This window comes from Aotus nancymaae, unplaced genomic scaffold (assembly GCF_030222135.1).
Source record: "Aotus nancymaae isolate 86718 unplaced genomic scaffold, 86718_ANA_hifiasm-v0.15.2.pri h1tg000020l, whole genome shotgun sequence".
Taxonomy (NCBI): Eukaryota; Metazoa; Chordata; class Mammalia; order Primates; family Aotidae; genus Aotus; species Aotus nancymaae.
The window spans coordinates 40,349,744-40,366,429 of NW_026988432.1; the positions used below are offsets into that span (position 1 = coordinate 40,349,744).

Consider the following 16,686-nt stretch of genomic DNA (forward strand, 5'->3'; position numbering starts at 1 on the left):
TACACACAAAACCTCTACACAAAAGTTCATAGGAGCATTATTCATAACAGCCGAAAGTGGAAACAACCCAAATGTACATGGACAGATGCATGGATGAACTAAAAACAGCATTTCCAAATAAGGCCCTGGGCAACTGGCCCCATCACCTCTCTGACTTCATCTCTCATGACTCCAGCTACACTGGACTCCTGGTTGTTCCTTGAATAAGCCCATCTCAGGGCCCCAGACACTGTGTGTGGTGTACAGGAGCCCTGGAGGGACAAAGAGGCTGAGGAGCGGAGAGCTTGCTGGGCCTTGGGGAGGGGTGAGGAGGCCACTCCACAGGGGAGGATCACAGGCCTGACAAGGTGTCCAGTACCAGCTGTTCCCCGTGTCTAGAACATTTTCCCCACTGACAACTGCATGGACGGCTCTCACTCATCTCACAGATCTCTGCCAAATACCACCTCCTCTAAGAAGACTTCCCTGACCACCCTGTGTAAAACAGCACCTTCTAGTCACTACCTAGCCATTTATACTCTTAATTCCTCTTCCTAGCTCTTATTACCATCTGACATTATATATTAGATATATGATATGATATTAGGATAGGACAGCATAATATAATATAACAACTATTCAAGATCTGTACTCAGGAAGATTTGAGGGGAGAATCCATCAGCCCACAGTTAGCTAACCACTTCACTTCCTTCTAATATATCAACTTTCTGGGTCCTATTTTATATATAAGTACAACCCAAGATTTCTTATCCTACACTTTCTAGAGCATTGTTTTTTGATACACAGGGAATCCAAACTTTGAGGCAGTAAAACTTTTAAGGAATTTTTGTCAGTTGAGTTTGTAACTTTTAGAATACATGATAGGAAGATCTTGTGGTTGTGGGCAGGCTGGCCTCCCTAACCAGTACTTCAAAGCACAAGTCAAACATCCTTGATTGGTTCTATCATCTGCCTCTGACTCAAGCCTGCCACTGAGCAGCACGTCTGGCCCAGAATGGGGAGGGGTGGACTTTGGGCAATGGCACACCAGTCTTGGTGTTCGTCTTCTGCCTGTCTCTCCCCCTAGAATGCCAGTCCATTGCTGTAGTTTGCTAGGTTTCCCAGGAAAACTTTTGATATAATTTGGCTTTGTCTTCACCCAAATCTCATCTTGAATTATGGTTCCCATAATCCCCATGTATCATTTAGGGATCAGGTGGAGACAATTGATTCATAGGGGCAGTTTCCCCCATTCTGTTCTTGTGATAGTGAGTTCTCATGAGATCTGATGGTTTCATAAGGGCTTTCCCCCTTTCCTCAGCACTTCTCCTTGCTGATATTATGTGAAGAAGGACAGGTTTACTTCCCCTTCCACTGTGATTGTAAGTTTACTGAGGCCTCCCTAGCCATGCAGAACTGTGAGTCAATTTACACTCATTCCTTTATAAATTACCCCGTCTCAGATATGTCTGTAATAGCAGCATGAGAATGGACTAATATAGCTTTCTTCTCTTCCTCTCCCCAGTCCCTCTTTATGCCTTTCACAGTGCAATTGTAGCCTAATGGATCACAAGAGTGAGTGGGTGGGTCTGTACATCCAGAGAGCACAATAGGATAAAAGGAAAGGTTAATATCACATTTAAGAATCAGAGACAAAATAAAAAGATTATCTCAATAGACATAGCAAAGGCTTTCAATAAAATTCAACACCCTTCATGTTAAAAACACTCAATGAACTATGTATTGGAGGAACGTACCTCAAAATATAATAATAAGAGCCATCTATGACAAATCCACAGCTAATGTCATACTGAATAGGCAAAAGCTGGAAGCATTCCCCTTGAAAACAAGCACAAGACAAGGACGCCCTTTCTCACCACTTCTATTCAACATAATGTTGGAAGTTCTGGTCAGGGAAATCAGTCAAGAGAAATAAATAAAGGGCATTCAAATAGGAAGAGAGAAAGTCAAGCTATCTTTGCTTGCAGATGACATAATTCTGTATCTAGAAGACTCCATCGTCTCAGGTCCTTCACCTGATAACTTCATCGAAGTTCCAGGATGCAAAATCAATGTACAAAAATCACTAGCTTTCCTATACACCAACAACAGTTAAGCTGAGAGCCAAATCAGAAAGGCAGTATCATGCACAATTGCCACAAAAAGAATAAGATACCTAGGAATACAGCTAACCAGGGAGTTGAAAGATCTCTATCATGAGAAAATAATCAAAGAAATCAGATGACACAAACCAATGTAAAATATTCCATGCTCATGAATTGGAAGAATCAATATCATTAAAAAGGCCATACTGCCCAAGGCAGTTTACATATTCAATGCGATTCCTATCAAACTACCAAAGACATTCTTCACAGAACTAGAAAAACTGTTTTCAAATTCATATGGAACAAAAAAAGAGCCTGAATTACCAAGGCAATTGTAAGCAAGAACAAAGCTGGAGGCATCACGCTACCTGACTTTACACAACAGGGCTACAGTACCTGCGACAGCATGGTACTAGTACAAAAACAGACACACAGACCAATGGAACAGAACAGAAAGCCCAGAAATAAGGTCACACACTGATGACCATCTGATCTTTGACAAAGCCGACAAACACAAGCAATGGGGAAAAGACTCCCTATTCAGTAAATGATGCTGGGGTAACTGGCTAGCCAAATGCTGAAGATTGGACCCCTTCCTTACACCATATACAAAAGTCAACTCTAGATGGAGTAAAAACTTAACTGTAAAACACAAAACTATGAAAACCCTGGAAGACGACCCAGGCAATACCATCCTGGACATAGGAACAGGCAAAGATTTTATGACAAAGACACCAAAAGCAATCACAACATAAGCAAAAGTTGGCAAATGGGACCTAATTAAAGAGGTTCTGCACGCTAAAAGATACTGTCAACAGAGTGAACAGACAACCTATAGAGTGGGAGAAAATTTCTGCACACTATGCATGTGACAAAGGTCTGAGGTCCAGCATCTTCAAGGAACTTAAATTTACAAGAGAAAAATAACCACATTAAAACTGGGCAAGGGACATACACACTTTTTAAAAGAAGACATACATGTGACCAACAACAATATGAAAAAAAGCTCAACATCACTGATCATTAAAGAAATGCAAATCAAAACCACAATGACATACCATCCTACACCAGTCAAAACGGTTAATTATTAAAAACTCAAAAAATAACAGATGCGGCGAGGTTGTGGAGAAAAAGGAACACTGATACACTGTTGGAAGGAGTGTAAATTAGTTCAACCATTGTGGAAAGCAGTATGGTGATTCTTCAAAGAGCTAAAAACAGAACTTCCATTCAACCCAGCAATCCCATTACTGGGTATATACCCAGAGGAATATAAATCATTCTACCAGAAAGACACATGCACATGAATGTTCATTGTAACACTAATCACAATAGCAAAGACATGAAATAAACCTCAATGCCCATCAATAACAGACTGGATTAAAAAAATGTGGTACATATACACATCAAACACTATGCATCCATAAGAAAGAACAAGATCATGTCTTTTGTGGGAACATTGATGGAGCTAGAGGCCATTATCCTTATCAAACCAACACAGGAACAGAGAACCAAATGCCGCATGTTCTCGCTTATAGACAGGAGCTAAAGGATGAGAACTTATGAACACAAAGGAGGAAACAACAGACACTGGGGTCCACATGGGGGTGGGGGGTGGGAGGATGGAGAGGAGCAGAAAAGATAACTATTGGCTAGCAGGCTTAATACCTGAGTGATGAATTAATTTGTACAACGAACCCCCATAGCACGAGTGCACCTATGTAACAAACCTTCACATCTACCCCTGAACCTAAAATAAAAGTTAAAATAAATGCAGGTTTGAACACCCATAACAAAATTTTCTTAGCCAACAAACAGTTTCAAAAACTAGGTTTTACCTAAAGAGAGAGCTAATTGAAACTTTTTGATCTGAAGTCAAAATATAAGTATTTAGGCTAATTTGCATGACTAAAATGATCCCACTGGTTACCAGCTATAAGGCCCTGAACCAGGGTTCCTCTTTCTGTGCCTCAGTTTCCCAACGTGTTAAGTAAAAAAAAAAAATCACAGCTATGATCCTGAGGACTGTTGATGGGAGGGGGAAGGAAAAGTAAGCACAGCCCTTGGGCTCCCAGTCCTCCATCTGTTTCAACAAGATAGTTCTGCTTTAATCAGTACTACATGCAGGGCTTCAGCTAAAGACTTCATTTGAATCCAGGATTCTATGGTTTAGGTACTTTGAATTGGCCACTTCCCTTTAGCTCCTTTTACCACCCACACCAAAACCACAGTGAACTTCTGGTTCTTCCTGGTCATCCCCAGTGAGATGTGGACAGGTGAGGTGGGAGCAGCCATCATCCGGGTGATCAGCTTACCAAGGAGAATGGGACAATCAGAGAAAATACTTTATAACTTAAGAAATAGACATATCTTGGGAGGCCGAGGCTGGTGGATCATGAGGTCAAGAGATCGAGACCATCTTGGCCAACATGGTGAAACCCCATCTCTACTAAAAATACAAAAAAAATTAGCTGGGCGTGGTGGCGCATGCCTATAATCCCAGCTACTCGGGAGGCTGGGGCAGGAGAATTGCTTGAACCCGGGAGGTGGAGGTTGCAGTGAGCTGAGGTCGCGCCACTGCACTCCAGCCTGGTGTCTGGTGACGGAGTGAGACTCTGTCTCAAAAAAAAAAAAAAAAAAGAAAAGAAAAAAGAAATAGACATATCACCAAACTGAGTTTTTATCTGTCTGGGATAAAATGGTTAACGTAACCGGCTCAATAGCTTTATAAGACGTTCATAAAATTACTCCAGTTTCATGACATTCCAAACAATAATTGGTATCTCTCTCTCTCTCTCTCTCTCTCGCTGTGTGTGTGTGTGTGTGTGTGTGTGTGTTTAATTGGGAATTGCTTGCATCATACAAAGCATTGAGGGCTAAACAAGCTCACATTCCCTGCTTCTTTGATTTCAGTAAGAAATCTGACAAAATCTCCTAAAAGTTCCCTTGAGGAAGGCAGGACAGCCAGAAGGTTAGATAGAGTACAGTCAGGGAGATTTATAGTTGAACAATTACATTCCAAAAGAACTGATTAATGGACAGTTGTCAACCTGGAGGGAAGATTCTGCTCCTTATTTTTGTCCTGTACAACATTTAACAACTACTGCCATTTTCTTAGTGGTCTGGATGAAGACCCAGGGAGTATGATTATCAAAGTAGAACTGACACCAGCTAGGAGAGGGCTTACATGCAGATAAAAGTATCAGGTTTTTATAAGTTCTGTATAGGCTTAAGGAAGGTGAAAGAAGGGAGTGAGGAAAGAAGGGAAAGGCAGGAAGGGAGGGATGAAGGAAGAATGGGTGAGGGTCCCTCAACTGTGTTCTGTAACAAAGCAAAGGTGAAGAGAATGGTAGCATATAGCAGGAAACGTCCTGGCTTGGGAAGTTAGAAGACCCAGGTTCTAGTCTTCTGGCTGCCACTGCTTTCTGGTGGCACAGCCCTGGACAGCTATGGGTCCCAGACTCCATTCTCCTTGTGGGAAAAACAAGGTCACCGGGGTCTACATGAGGGTGGAGGGTGGAAGGAGGGAGAAGAGCAGAAAAGATAACTCTTGGATAGTGGGCCTAATACTTGGGTGAACTAATCTGCACAGCAAACCCCTATAACACAAATTTTACCCGTGTAACAAACCTAGAGGGAAGATTGGATATACTTACATAAAATAGAAGTATTTAGGCTAATTTGCATGACTAAAATGATCCCTCTGGTTACCAGCTATAAGGTAACCAGTGTCTCCAGGGTTCTTGTGGATCCTGTGACTCTGGGGAGAGCTGGTTCAGAGGACAGTGCTGTGATGGAGCCTGGATCTCACTCAGGTAGGCTGTGACGCAGAGCAGCTTTTGGAGGATCCATTTCCGGAAGGTCCTCCAAAGACCAGCTGCAGATCAGGTAAAGGAGGAACTTTTCTAACAGAGAGCTGCCTTGAAAGGGAGTGCCCTCTCTATAGGTGAAATTCTTCCAGCAGATCAAGAGATGCAGGGTTCAATTTGTTAGGAATCTTACAGGTATAATTCCTTAAAGGTAGGATTTTTGATGAAACAATTTCTGAGATTCCTAACAGCTGTGAGGTTTGATGGCATTATATGATTGTGTAAGAACAATTAAGTATCCATGAAACTGTTAAACATCTGTATCATTACTGTAATTGCTACGTACTAAGAATGTACCAAAAAAACCTGTAAATTTAACCTCCAGCTCTTAATTTGCAGTACATTTTCAATATGCCATTGTATCGATGTTTTTATAAATTTCCAATCCACTTACCTGTTGATTATCCTTCTATGGACAATCTTTAAAATTATAATTCGCTCTGCACAGTCTTTCAGGAACTCTGACATCCGTTGTTTTAAAACTGGCTTCATTTCATGTTTTGCAATTGCCTTGAGGTGATCCCATGAAGCTTTGCATCTTCTTTCCATCTGACATAAATTATCCTGAAGTTGATCAAAGTCAACCTGAAAATCAGAGTGAGAACATTGCAAACACACTGAAACCGCCGGACACCAACCTGAGTTGGGAGACCAAACTGCCTCTGGGAAGAAACAAACATCAAAACCAAATTCACATCTTGAAATATAAACATATTTACAGCCTAAAAATTATTCACGTGTATTTGTCATTATCTTGACATCACCTTATTTAGTGATAAAAGTATTCTCTAAATGAATCCAATACATGTGTCACCTTTTTTGGCCATATTTGGAAATAAATCTTTGGGAACTGTAAAGTAAAACATGATATCAAGGAACCCTAGTACAAGACGAACTGAGTAGATGTCTCATAAATTTTTTCAGAGCACTCTTATTCTTCAGAGATGATATTTCTCTTAGAGTTGAGAAATGCACCCTAGTCGTACGAGAATGGCTCTGCAATGCTGGGGACCAACTAATGGGCAGCCAGATTTTCTTCGTGATGATCTCCTTTATAATGTGAGTGACAAGTTGTTTTACTCACCTGCCCACCCGTCTCTAAGCCAGGCATTGAACATAAACACAAATGGTGAATGAGACAACTCCCTGTTCTCAAGAAGGCTGACTATACACACAGGTGATCCCCAAACTCTGAAGGACGCACACCCTCCGCCAGGCCTGTGTGTGTGCTTGTATGTGGGTGTGAGGGTTGCCACAGATGCATATCATACATGCAAGTGACAGATGTGACAGAGCACTGGCTGTGTATTCAGGGACCTGCAGACAGGCGGGATTGCCAAAGCAGCCTGAGATGAGGTTTTCGAAGGTGATGATTTTACAGAATTTCCAAACTAAAAATTACATAAACCAGAGAGTTGTTTAGTCATGAAAAAAAGATATCAAAGGGCCACATTTAACAGAGGGATGGAGAAAGAAACTGACGACAGTAGAGGAGGAAGAAACAGATAAATAAGTGGGTAAGCTGAAGGGAGGGGATTGAGGTAGATGGAGAGTAGTTAAGGTGAGAAAGGCTAGGTCCAGCAAGCAAAAGTCAGAGCAGCAAGAGGTGCGCGGGGGTGAGCGGGAGGTGCGGGGAGGGTGTTGCAGGGGGGGTGAGTGGGAGGTGCGAGGAGGGTGTTGCGGGAGTGAGTGGGAGGTGTGCGGAGGGTGTTGCCCGGGTGAGCCGGAAGTGCACTGAGGGTGAGGGGGTGGGGGGTGGGGTGGGGTGAGAGGGTGAGCAGGAGGTGCGTGGAGGGTGGGGGGGGGTTGGGGGGTGAGTGGGAGGTGCGCGAAGTGGGGTGAGTGGGAGGTGCGCGAAGGGTGCTGCAGGAGTGAGCTGGAGGTATGCCGAGGGTGCAGGGTGGGGTGAGTGGGAGGGGCGCGTGGGTGCAGACTAGGGTAAGCAGGAGGTGCGTGGAGGGTGTCGGGCGGGTAAGCGGGAGGTGCGAGGAGGGTGCAGCGGGGAGGGGCTGAGCGGGAGGTGAGCGGAGGTGAGTAGGGGCGCGGAGGTGAGTAGGGGCGCGGAGGTAAGCCTTGATGCTTAGGGGCCACCGTCAGAGGCAACAAGCAGGGCCTGCTGAACGCCCACAGGGGACTTGCTGGAGTGACCTCAGACCTCCAAGCCCACCCTTAGAAGGAAAATGGAGGGGAACAAGCCCACAAAAATGGATTCTGTAAGAGAATATGTGGCACCAACAGCACGAAAACATGCAGTGTAACGTCTGGCGCCAGGCAGGGAGGAATGCAAGATACCATATGTACTGGCCTTCCTGATGCTAATGCGTCAAAAAGAGAGAGTGAGTTTAGGCAGAGCTCTGGGATTCGGGTATGCAGGAGTTCATGGCACTTTGAGGAAAATGATTTGTATGAAATCAAAGGAATCCAGAGTCCAGATAGGAAAGGCTTGGCTTTCTCATGATACAATGAGGCTTAGAATAAAATTCTGATAGGCTAGTTCAGGGTCCTCTGTTCCGTGCACCTGGCAGAGGCCAGCCTGTGGCTCTGGAGGTAGGTGGAGGAGCCACAGGCTCTCGGCCACCAGGTACCCACAAGCTAGGGCTGTGGCAGAAGGCAGACAGGAAGGGCCCCTTGAAGCAGGCCTCAGTAGCCACCCCACATCCTTCCCCACCTCTGCCCACCACTTTCTCTCTTCCTCTCATGCTGCATTCCAACACACCCCAGCACTTCCAGCTCTCATGCTCCAGCCACAGGTATTTCTAGAAGGTTCCTCCACACTGGCCTGGCTCCTGTGCTCTATTTAAGGGTGTCTTCCACCCCTGCCTCTTCCCCTAGCCCATTTCCTGTAATCCCAAGACCTTCACATCTCCCAGTTCTGGTGTGTTTGGGATCCCTCCAGGAGTTGGTCAGCCTCAGTGACCCCCTGCACTAGAGGCAGCTGGGTGTCCACATACTGTGACTGTCTCTTTTCTAATGAAGCATACACTCGTGAAGATATTAACTGTGCCCTTGCTTTAAGAGCTTGCAGCTGAGGGCCAAGGCCATATACTGTTTATAGGCCTATAAAAATGTTCCCTCTGGGCAAGATCATAGGGACAGCTGATCTGTGGGGAGCAGGGGCTGGGAGGACCCTGTTTTCTGGCTCCACACCTCACTGCAAGATTCTTATGTAGAGCCAAATTCCATATTTTTTACATGGTTGCCCACCTAAGACAAAGTGTGCTGTTTTAGTGTTCTGGAGAATCCAGTCTGGTGAGTAACACTGCTCAACAGTGGACACAGGGTTTAGGAATGGGATGGCAGGCTTGCCTTGCATACCTCAGTAGGAAAGAATCTGACCGAGAACCAGAGATAGGAAAAAGTTCATTAGAAATGCCATGAAACAAATCATATTCACAAACTCCAGAGCAGGGAATGCAGGCAGCACTTGGGCATTTTACTTAACAGGGCACATGATCCTCGAGGATGACTGATAAAGACCCCGTGGCTGCAGCAAGACCAGGCCCACTCCTTGCATCCGTGAACCTACCTTGGCTGACCTGGTGATGGCCCCGATCTCCGAGTATAGATCGGAGCTGTCTGGGAAGTTTTCCACCACCATGGTGCACACATGGTGGAGAAGCGACTGCTTGTGCACTGTGTCTTTGACTTCTGGAACCTTCTCGAGGTAGCTTAACTCAAACGCTTTGGCCTGTTGCACAAACATCAATAAAGACAAGTTTCACATGGGCTCTTAGAGAATAGCACAGATGGTTATAATTGATTCCCGGCTGCAGTAGCCCAACGTTCAGCTTCTCTGTGGCTGAAGCTCCTCAGGCCACACACTCCATGATCCATGGTGGGCCAGCCACAGTGAGAATGAGGGAGCCTCTAGCCCTTTCCCACCACAGCCAAGAGCCACGTCCCAGGGCTCACCCCTAAATCAGGGTGCTGTGGGACTGGGCTCTGACATCTGCATATTGACTTCTTCCTCCCTTTGCCTGTTGTTGTCTACTTCCTGGCTAAAGCTGGGCCAATTTGAAAAAGTTGCTTTTCTTAATAGCTAATGCATGCCGGGCTTAATACCTAGGTGATGGGTTGACAGATGCAGCAAACTACTAGGGCATACATTTACCTATGTAACAAACCTGCACATCCTGTACATATAAACTTAAAAAAGGTTTTTTCAAAAAGTTGTTTTTCTTTAAGCATCAAAATGCATATAAGCATCAATATTTGAGTGATAAGCTCAGAAAAAAATGGGGTAGAAGTTTTCCAATGTCAAATTTGAGAGTAGTTACACTTCATAAAGAATCATGTGTGCAGTTTCTTTCTGTTTTCTTCTTTGTAGCAAGACACAGGTTGAAATAAAAAGGCCCTGATATCTTAAGAACAGAATTTCTTCTCAATTTTCAGCAAGAAGACACAAAAGTCAGTTGTTCTGTGCTTTGGGGAACCCGAGATACGACATTCATCAGCGATTGATGGGCAGGGATTTTGTGACACGGGGCGCCTCAGGATGAGGGATGGGGAAGACTTACATTAGTTCCATTTAGAAAGTTCCCAATGGCTAAGAGAGTAGACAGGATAAAGCCCAAGGTTTTATTGTTCTCCAACTGGTCTATTCCTTCCTTCAAGTCCAGGAGTGGTTCTGCAACTTCCTTTCAGTTAAAAAAAAAATTAGATGATAAAGAATGCACACTTTGGCTTCACTTTTTTCTTTTGACTTTTTGTATATGGGAATAACAAGCAGTGTTCTCCGAGTACGAGGCAATCCCTTGCGGTGAGCATTGCTCCTAGGTATGGAAACAAGTGGCAGGGAGAGCCTCTACTCCCCGGACTCTGCAGTGGAGACCAAAAGGAGCTTGTGCTGGGGTGACCAGGGCTCTGGACTCCCTGTTCCTGCCCACTGTGCAAGCTCAAACAGGACCCTCAGGGAACGCCCTCCTCTGACTCTCCTTCCTGGCTGTGGCTGACTTCTGGGACACCCTTCCTTCCCATCTTCCTTTGGCTTCTAGCCCATAGTCTTCCTCTTTGCTTTTTCTCCTTCCAGGCAGATTGGCCATGAAAGTTGTGGCCTCCCTGTCCCTGAACTGCCCCAGGCCTCCTCCTCCCCTCAAGGCACTCCATGGCTAGCCACCTCTCAGCCTGGGCTGCTCACTAGAAGGCTACTATCCTCACGACTCCACTACCTTCATGATCCCCATCCCTCAGACCTCCAGCCTGCCCTGTAACCTCATAGCCTCCACCTCCCCTACCGTCTCTGCTGTTATTCTGGGGCCCCCATTCCTTTATCTTGACTGAGGCTCTCCCCTAGCCTATATCCCAAAGCCAGGAGGTTCAGCTTCAATTTCCCCAGGCCAGATCCTGCCAGGCTGACCCAGTGATCTGTTTTCTCCATGATGTTACCTCCCTTGGCTAGAGAAAGTCACCTGAGCATGCTCGGTGGTCTTGTGACCCAGTCGTAGCAGTCACCTCAGCAGTCCTAGGTGTCTTTATCTCTGCTTGACTTCCTGATGGATACTGTAGTTCCCCCCTAAAGCCCCCCACACCCACCACCACATATCTGGCCCTCACTATAGGACCTTGCTCTTTCCTTTACCAAAAGATGGAGACCACGTAGACTCTCCACTTGACTTAATCATTTTTCTTTTTTAGAGATGGGGCAGTCTCACTCTGTTGCCTAGGCTGGAGTACAAGTAAGGCAATCATAGCCCACTGCAGCCTTGAACTCCTGGCCCCAAGTGATCCTCCCACCTCAGCCTCCCAAGTAGCTAGGACTACAAGTGCATACCACCACACCCAGCTAAGTTTTAAAAATTTTTGTAGAGATAGGGTCTCACTATGACGCCCAGGTTGGTCTTGAACTCCTGGCTTCAAGCCATCTCCTGCCTCAGCCTCCCAAAGTGCTGGGATTATGGGTGTGAGCCACTGCACCCAGCCTACCTGGGCTTTAGAATCTGTCTTCTCTGGGTACTTCCTCTCAACTAAGATCCCACACAGTCCACTTTTCATCTCTCCCTTTTCTTCTCCACTGGCTCTTTCTGTTCAGCCTGTAATGAACTCCCCCTGCCCCATTCCAGAGAGGATGCTGACGTCCTCTGCATTCTACTCAGGAGGAGTCTCCTAAAGCTTTCTCCATTAAGGCCCCTTTACTTCTATTCTCCTTCCAAATGTTTGCAATAGGCATCACCTTCAACTTTCTACCAGGGATACTCTTTCAAAGGGACTCAAAGACCTGCTAATTGCCACAGTCACTGGCAGTTTAGGTGATTATTATCAGGTGGAAGGATTACAGGAAATTTTCCATATTGTGCTTTTCTGTATTTTCCACATTTTCTACATTGAGAATGTAGGATCTGAAAAAAATGTAATTGTTTTGTTTTTTGATCAGTCATCTGGTGCCCACAATCTAGTGTCTGAGGCTGGTGCCAAGCAGACACTTTAGAATCAGCCCTCATCGGCCAGCTGCTGATCACTTGGTGTACACACAACTTTCTCATTGTCAACTCACCCTCTGCACCCTATGCCAAGAATGATATTTCACTGCCTTAATATTGATCAGTGAAAAATTGCCTTTCTCCACACTGTGGATGTGGGATTGGCTGCCTCTCTTACTGAGAGCTTACCTTTTCTGTGGTTTCATAATCCATTTTGAATGCCCAGAGGTGAAGCCGCGCGGAGAGCTCGCTGATGGAGGAGAGGGTGAGGAGAAACTGCTCTGCACTGCCCAAGGGCATTTCAGGGTTGGCCAGCTGAGCTTCCTGGATTTTCTGCTTCTCTTCATCAGTGGGAATCATCGTTAGAATTTTCTGGAAATAGGAGGTGATATAGTATATTTTCTCTTTGTGATAGGCTCTCCCTTGCCCCTTCAATGTTATAAAATTTATATTATAATTTTCCAACCAGGTAATAGAGATATGTGCAGGTATTATATTGTCATAAACCAAATGTACTTGAAGCAACTTGACTCAAATTTTCAGGGTCTTGCACACAAAGGACATTCTAGGCAAGGAAGGGAGATGGGAGTTGACAGAAAGATGAAAGACAAGACCCAAGATTAGAGAACAGCTCCCTATTCCCTAGGAAGTAGAGTAAGACATGTCAAAAGATTTGCTTTGTATACTTCTCCTGGATTAAATTAAAAGCTTACAAAAATGAATCATTTTCAAAGAAGTCAGATTGACTTTTGTTCATATGACATATAGTTATTTTAACTATATTTCAAAACTTGCATAGAAACAATAATACCTTAAGTAATACTAAACTTAAGTCTGATTGCAGAAAAAATGATGATGGTATCTACAAATACAAGCTAATGAAAAAAAGTATATCTTTTTACTTTTATTTGTTTCCAGTAAAAACCAATTGTGGAAGGCAGAGAAGGCAAAAAGACACCAGAATGCTTATGATTCCCATACGCTCAAATTTCTTTTGTGATTACATTTTTTTAAAGTAAAATTTCTCATGTCTACTTCTACCATTCCTATTTAACATCATATGGAAATCTTAGCCAGGCGCATAAAAGAAATAAAAGGCATACAGACTGGAAAGGAAAAAACTGCTCATACACATAGATGTCCTAATTGTCTACATAAAAAACTACAAGGAATCTACAAAAATGTTCTAAAACAAAAAAGTGAGTTTAATAGTGTTGTATGATATAGGGTCAATACACAAAAATCCATCTTATTAGTTCATTATCTATATATTTATAATGAACTAATTTTTTAAAGAAATGCTATTTACAATAAAACACAAAGATATAACTCTAAAAAATCCTGTTAAGTATCTTTATGCTGGAAACTAGAAAGTGCTGATGAAAGCAATAAAATAGATACAAATAATAAATAAACAGAGTGACATACTATGTTTATGGATTGACAGACTCAACACAGACAAGATGTTAATTCTTCCAAAACTGATCTATAGATTTAATTCAATTCCAATCAAAATACCAGCATGACTTTTGTAGATATATGATGCAGGACAGGTGAGCACCCTTCTGGGGAAGTCTCAAAAAATTAGGGCTTAGTCTGGGAAGGTTTTTGGCTTTAATCAGAAAATTCAAGGGCAAGCTGGTGGTGATAGGCTGAAATTTTTTATTGAACAGTACTTCTCCTTCTGGAGCAGGGCTGACTCCTAGGAAGTGTGCCCAGAATCAGCAAAGTATAGGCTTTCAGCAACTGTATTTATACTCTCATAAATCTGTTTTCAATTATATGCAAATTAAAGGTCAGGTCAACACAAATTGAGGGGTGGGTTGTTTATAACTTTTTAGGAAAGGAGCAGTAAGTTTTGGGTCTTGTCATGGAAAGAGGTGGTAACTTCTGGGTTGTTTACATGGCATTTATAAATTCTCAGGGCTCTAGTGGGAGTATCTTATACCAATGAGCAATGAGGGCAGCTAAGGATTGCTTTTGTTGCTATCTGTGGTTTTTGTCAGTTTTTTTTGCTTTATCCCATCTGAACCAGATCCTGTTTTGGTCATCAGGGTTGGACCAGAAAACAGGTCCTGCTGATTCTGAAAGTTACATGGTAAAGCAGAAGAACTAGAACAACCGCATTTGAAAAAGAGTAACCTTGGAGAAATCATATAACCTGACTTTAATAAATAAAAAGCTACAGTAATTAAGACAATATGTCATTGATAAAAGGATAGACACCTAGATCGATGGGACAGAGCTGACAGTTCTGAACAGGACACACAAATATGGCCCATTGATTTTGAAAAAGGTGTAAGGTAATTCCATAGAGAGAGGATATTATTTTCAACAAATGGTGTTAGAACAACTAGGCTCTATATGCAAAAAAAGTAACTGCAAGTTAAACTTTACACCATATACATAAACAAACTCAAAATGGATCACAGATCTAAAAATAAAATGGAATACTATGAAACTTTTAGAAGAAAACATAGGGGAAAACCTTTATAACCAGTGTTAGGAAAAAAATTCTTATACATGATACTAAAAAAGAATAGGTTAATAAACTGAACTTTATCCAAATTAAAAACTTTTGCTTTGTGATAGACACTGTTAGAGAATAGAGGGCAAGCTGTAGTTCCTCAAAAGATTAAACAGAATTATCATATGACCCAGCAATTCCATTCCTGGGTATTTACCCTAGAAAAATGGAAACTTACATTCACACAAACACCCGTACATGAATATTTGTAGTAGCTTTATTCATAACTGCCAAAAACTGGACCAAGCTAAACATTCTTGAGCATTGAATATATAAATTGTAGTAGATTCCCTACAATGCAATAGCACTCAGCAATAAAATGAACAAACTATAGATGTGTACAATGACTTGAATGAATCTCAAGGCATCATGCTGAGTGAAAGAAGCCAGTCTCAAAAAAGGTTACATGCTATTTACAGGACATTCTTGAAAAGAAAAACCCATAATGATGGGGAATAAGTAAGTGGTTACCACGTGCCAGAGATGGGTTGAGGGTACAACTACAAAAGAGCAATACAAGAGTTTTGTTGGAAAATGGGACTATTTTAAATCCTGACTGCAGTGGTCATTGCATGAATTTATATGCTTTAAAACTCACAGAACCATATACCAAAAAAGTCAACTGCACTCTATATTCGTTCAAAAACTAAAAAAAAAAAAAAAAAAAGAGAAACAGGACTCTTGACACCACAGTCCCTACATATGCAGATGTTGACACAAGTACGCATCAGGATGTATCTGGCTGGGATAGATGAAGTCCTGGGCTTGATGAGGCTGTTAATAGGCAGGGCTGCCTTAGTAGTTTATCAGAAGTCAGTGAGGCAAAACTGCATTGCAGATGTGAATTCAGGCTGTAGTCAGTGTAAAGTTGTCGAAGGTAAGCCTGAGAAAACTCCCTCTCCAACTGTCCCTTCACCAGGGCTCCAATCACCTGAGGCTTCAGGTAGAATTTGAGCATCTGGAGAGATATGTGGTGGTGGTGCTCCTTGTTTGCCTACAACCTGGCACATGTCCCACCTGCTCACACAGATGGCATTAAGAGATAGGCAAGACACTTCAAGCAGATGTTACCTCTTTAAAAACATGTGTGATTTAAACTCGACTAGTTTTTAAAATAAATGCTTCACTAAAATTTGTATTTTAATTTCTTTAGCACTGCCATTGTTTTTGGTATGACCAAAATTCCAAAATGAAAAACCGTTAACACTTTGTACAACCTTCAGAAGACATCTTCCTGTGATAAATTTTGTTGCTTTGTTCCTTTGTGAAAGCAATCACTCTTCTTTTTGTTTTTCATTTCTATAATTTATACTATTTTACCATTGAGTTGAAGATTTATGAGGCTGCCACCTGCCAGTTGATTTTATTTTTTACACATCACTGACAATAAGAATAGCTGTAAGATAGAGGGATGGTAGGTTAAAGCCACCTCCTATGAGCCCCTCCTATGAGCTGACGGCCCTTGTTTTTCATGAGCAGATGATAATGTGATGAGTATGAGATAGTATATTTTAACTTGCTTTTCTATGTCAGTAGATTTATTGATAATTTTATGATCATCATTTCACAGGAAAGCAAACATCAAACAAGACCAATATGTTGATAGGGATAGGGAGCAGAGAAATTCTAGGCAGAAAAGGCCTAGAATTTCCAGGCCCCACCCTCAAGCCTGGAACCCTGGTCCAAAGTGAGAACTTTACATCCCCATTTTCCCACTTGAATGTTGCCTTTTCCAAAACCACCCTGGGTCTGCCCCACCCCCATTCTGTGCCCATAAAAACTTCAGGCTC

General features: G+C 43.0%; 1 protein-coding gene across 8 annotated transcripts in view; it reads right to left on the bottom strand.

Moving 5' to 3' along the window:
- Positions 1–16,686, bottom strand: part of FHOD3 (formin homology 2 domain containing 3) — a 496,822-nt gene that overhangs the window by 22,133 nt on the left and 458,003 nt on the right. For all 8 annotated transcript variants that reach the window (XM_064379256.1, XM_064379255.1, XM_064379250.1 and 5 more), the window contains 4 exons: positions 12,559–12,741; positions 10,471–10,590; positions 9,480–9,641; positions 6,348–6,538 (listed from right to left, as the gene is read on the bottom strand). In XM_064379256.1, coding sequence (XP_064235326.1) covers positions 6,348–6,538; positions 9,480–9,641; positions 10,471–10,590; positions 12,559–12,741 — 656 coding nt within the window. The remainder of the gene's footprint in view (positions 1–6,347; positions 6,539–9,479; positions 9,642–10,470; positions 10,591–12,558; positions 12,742–16,686) is intronic.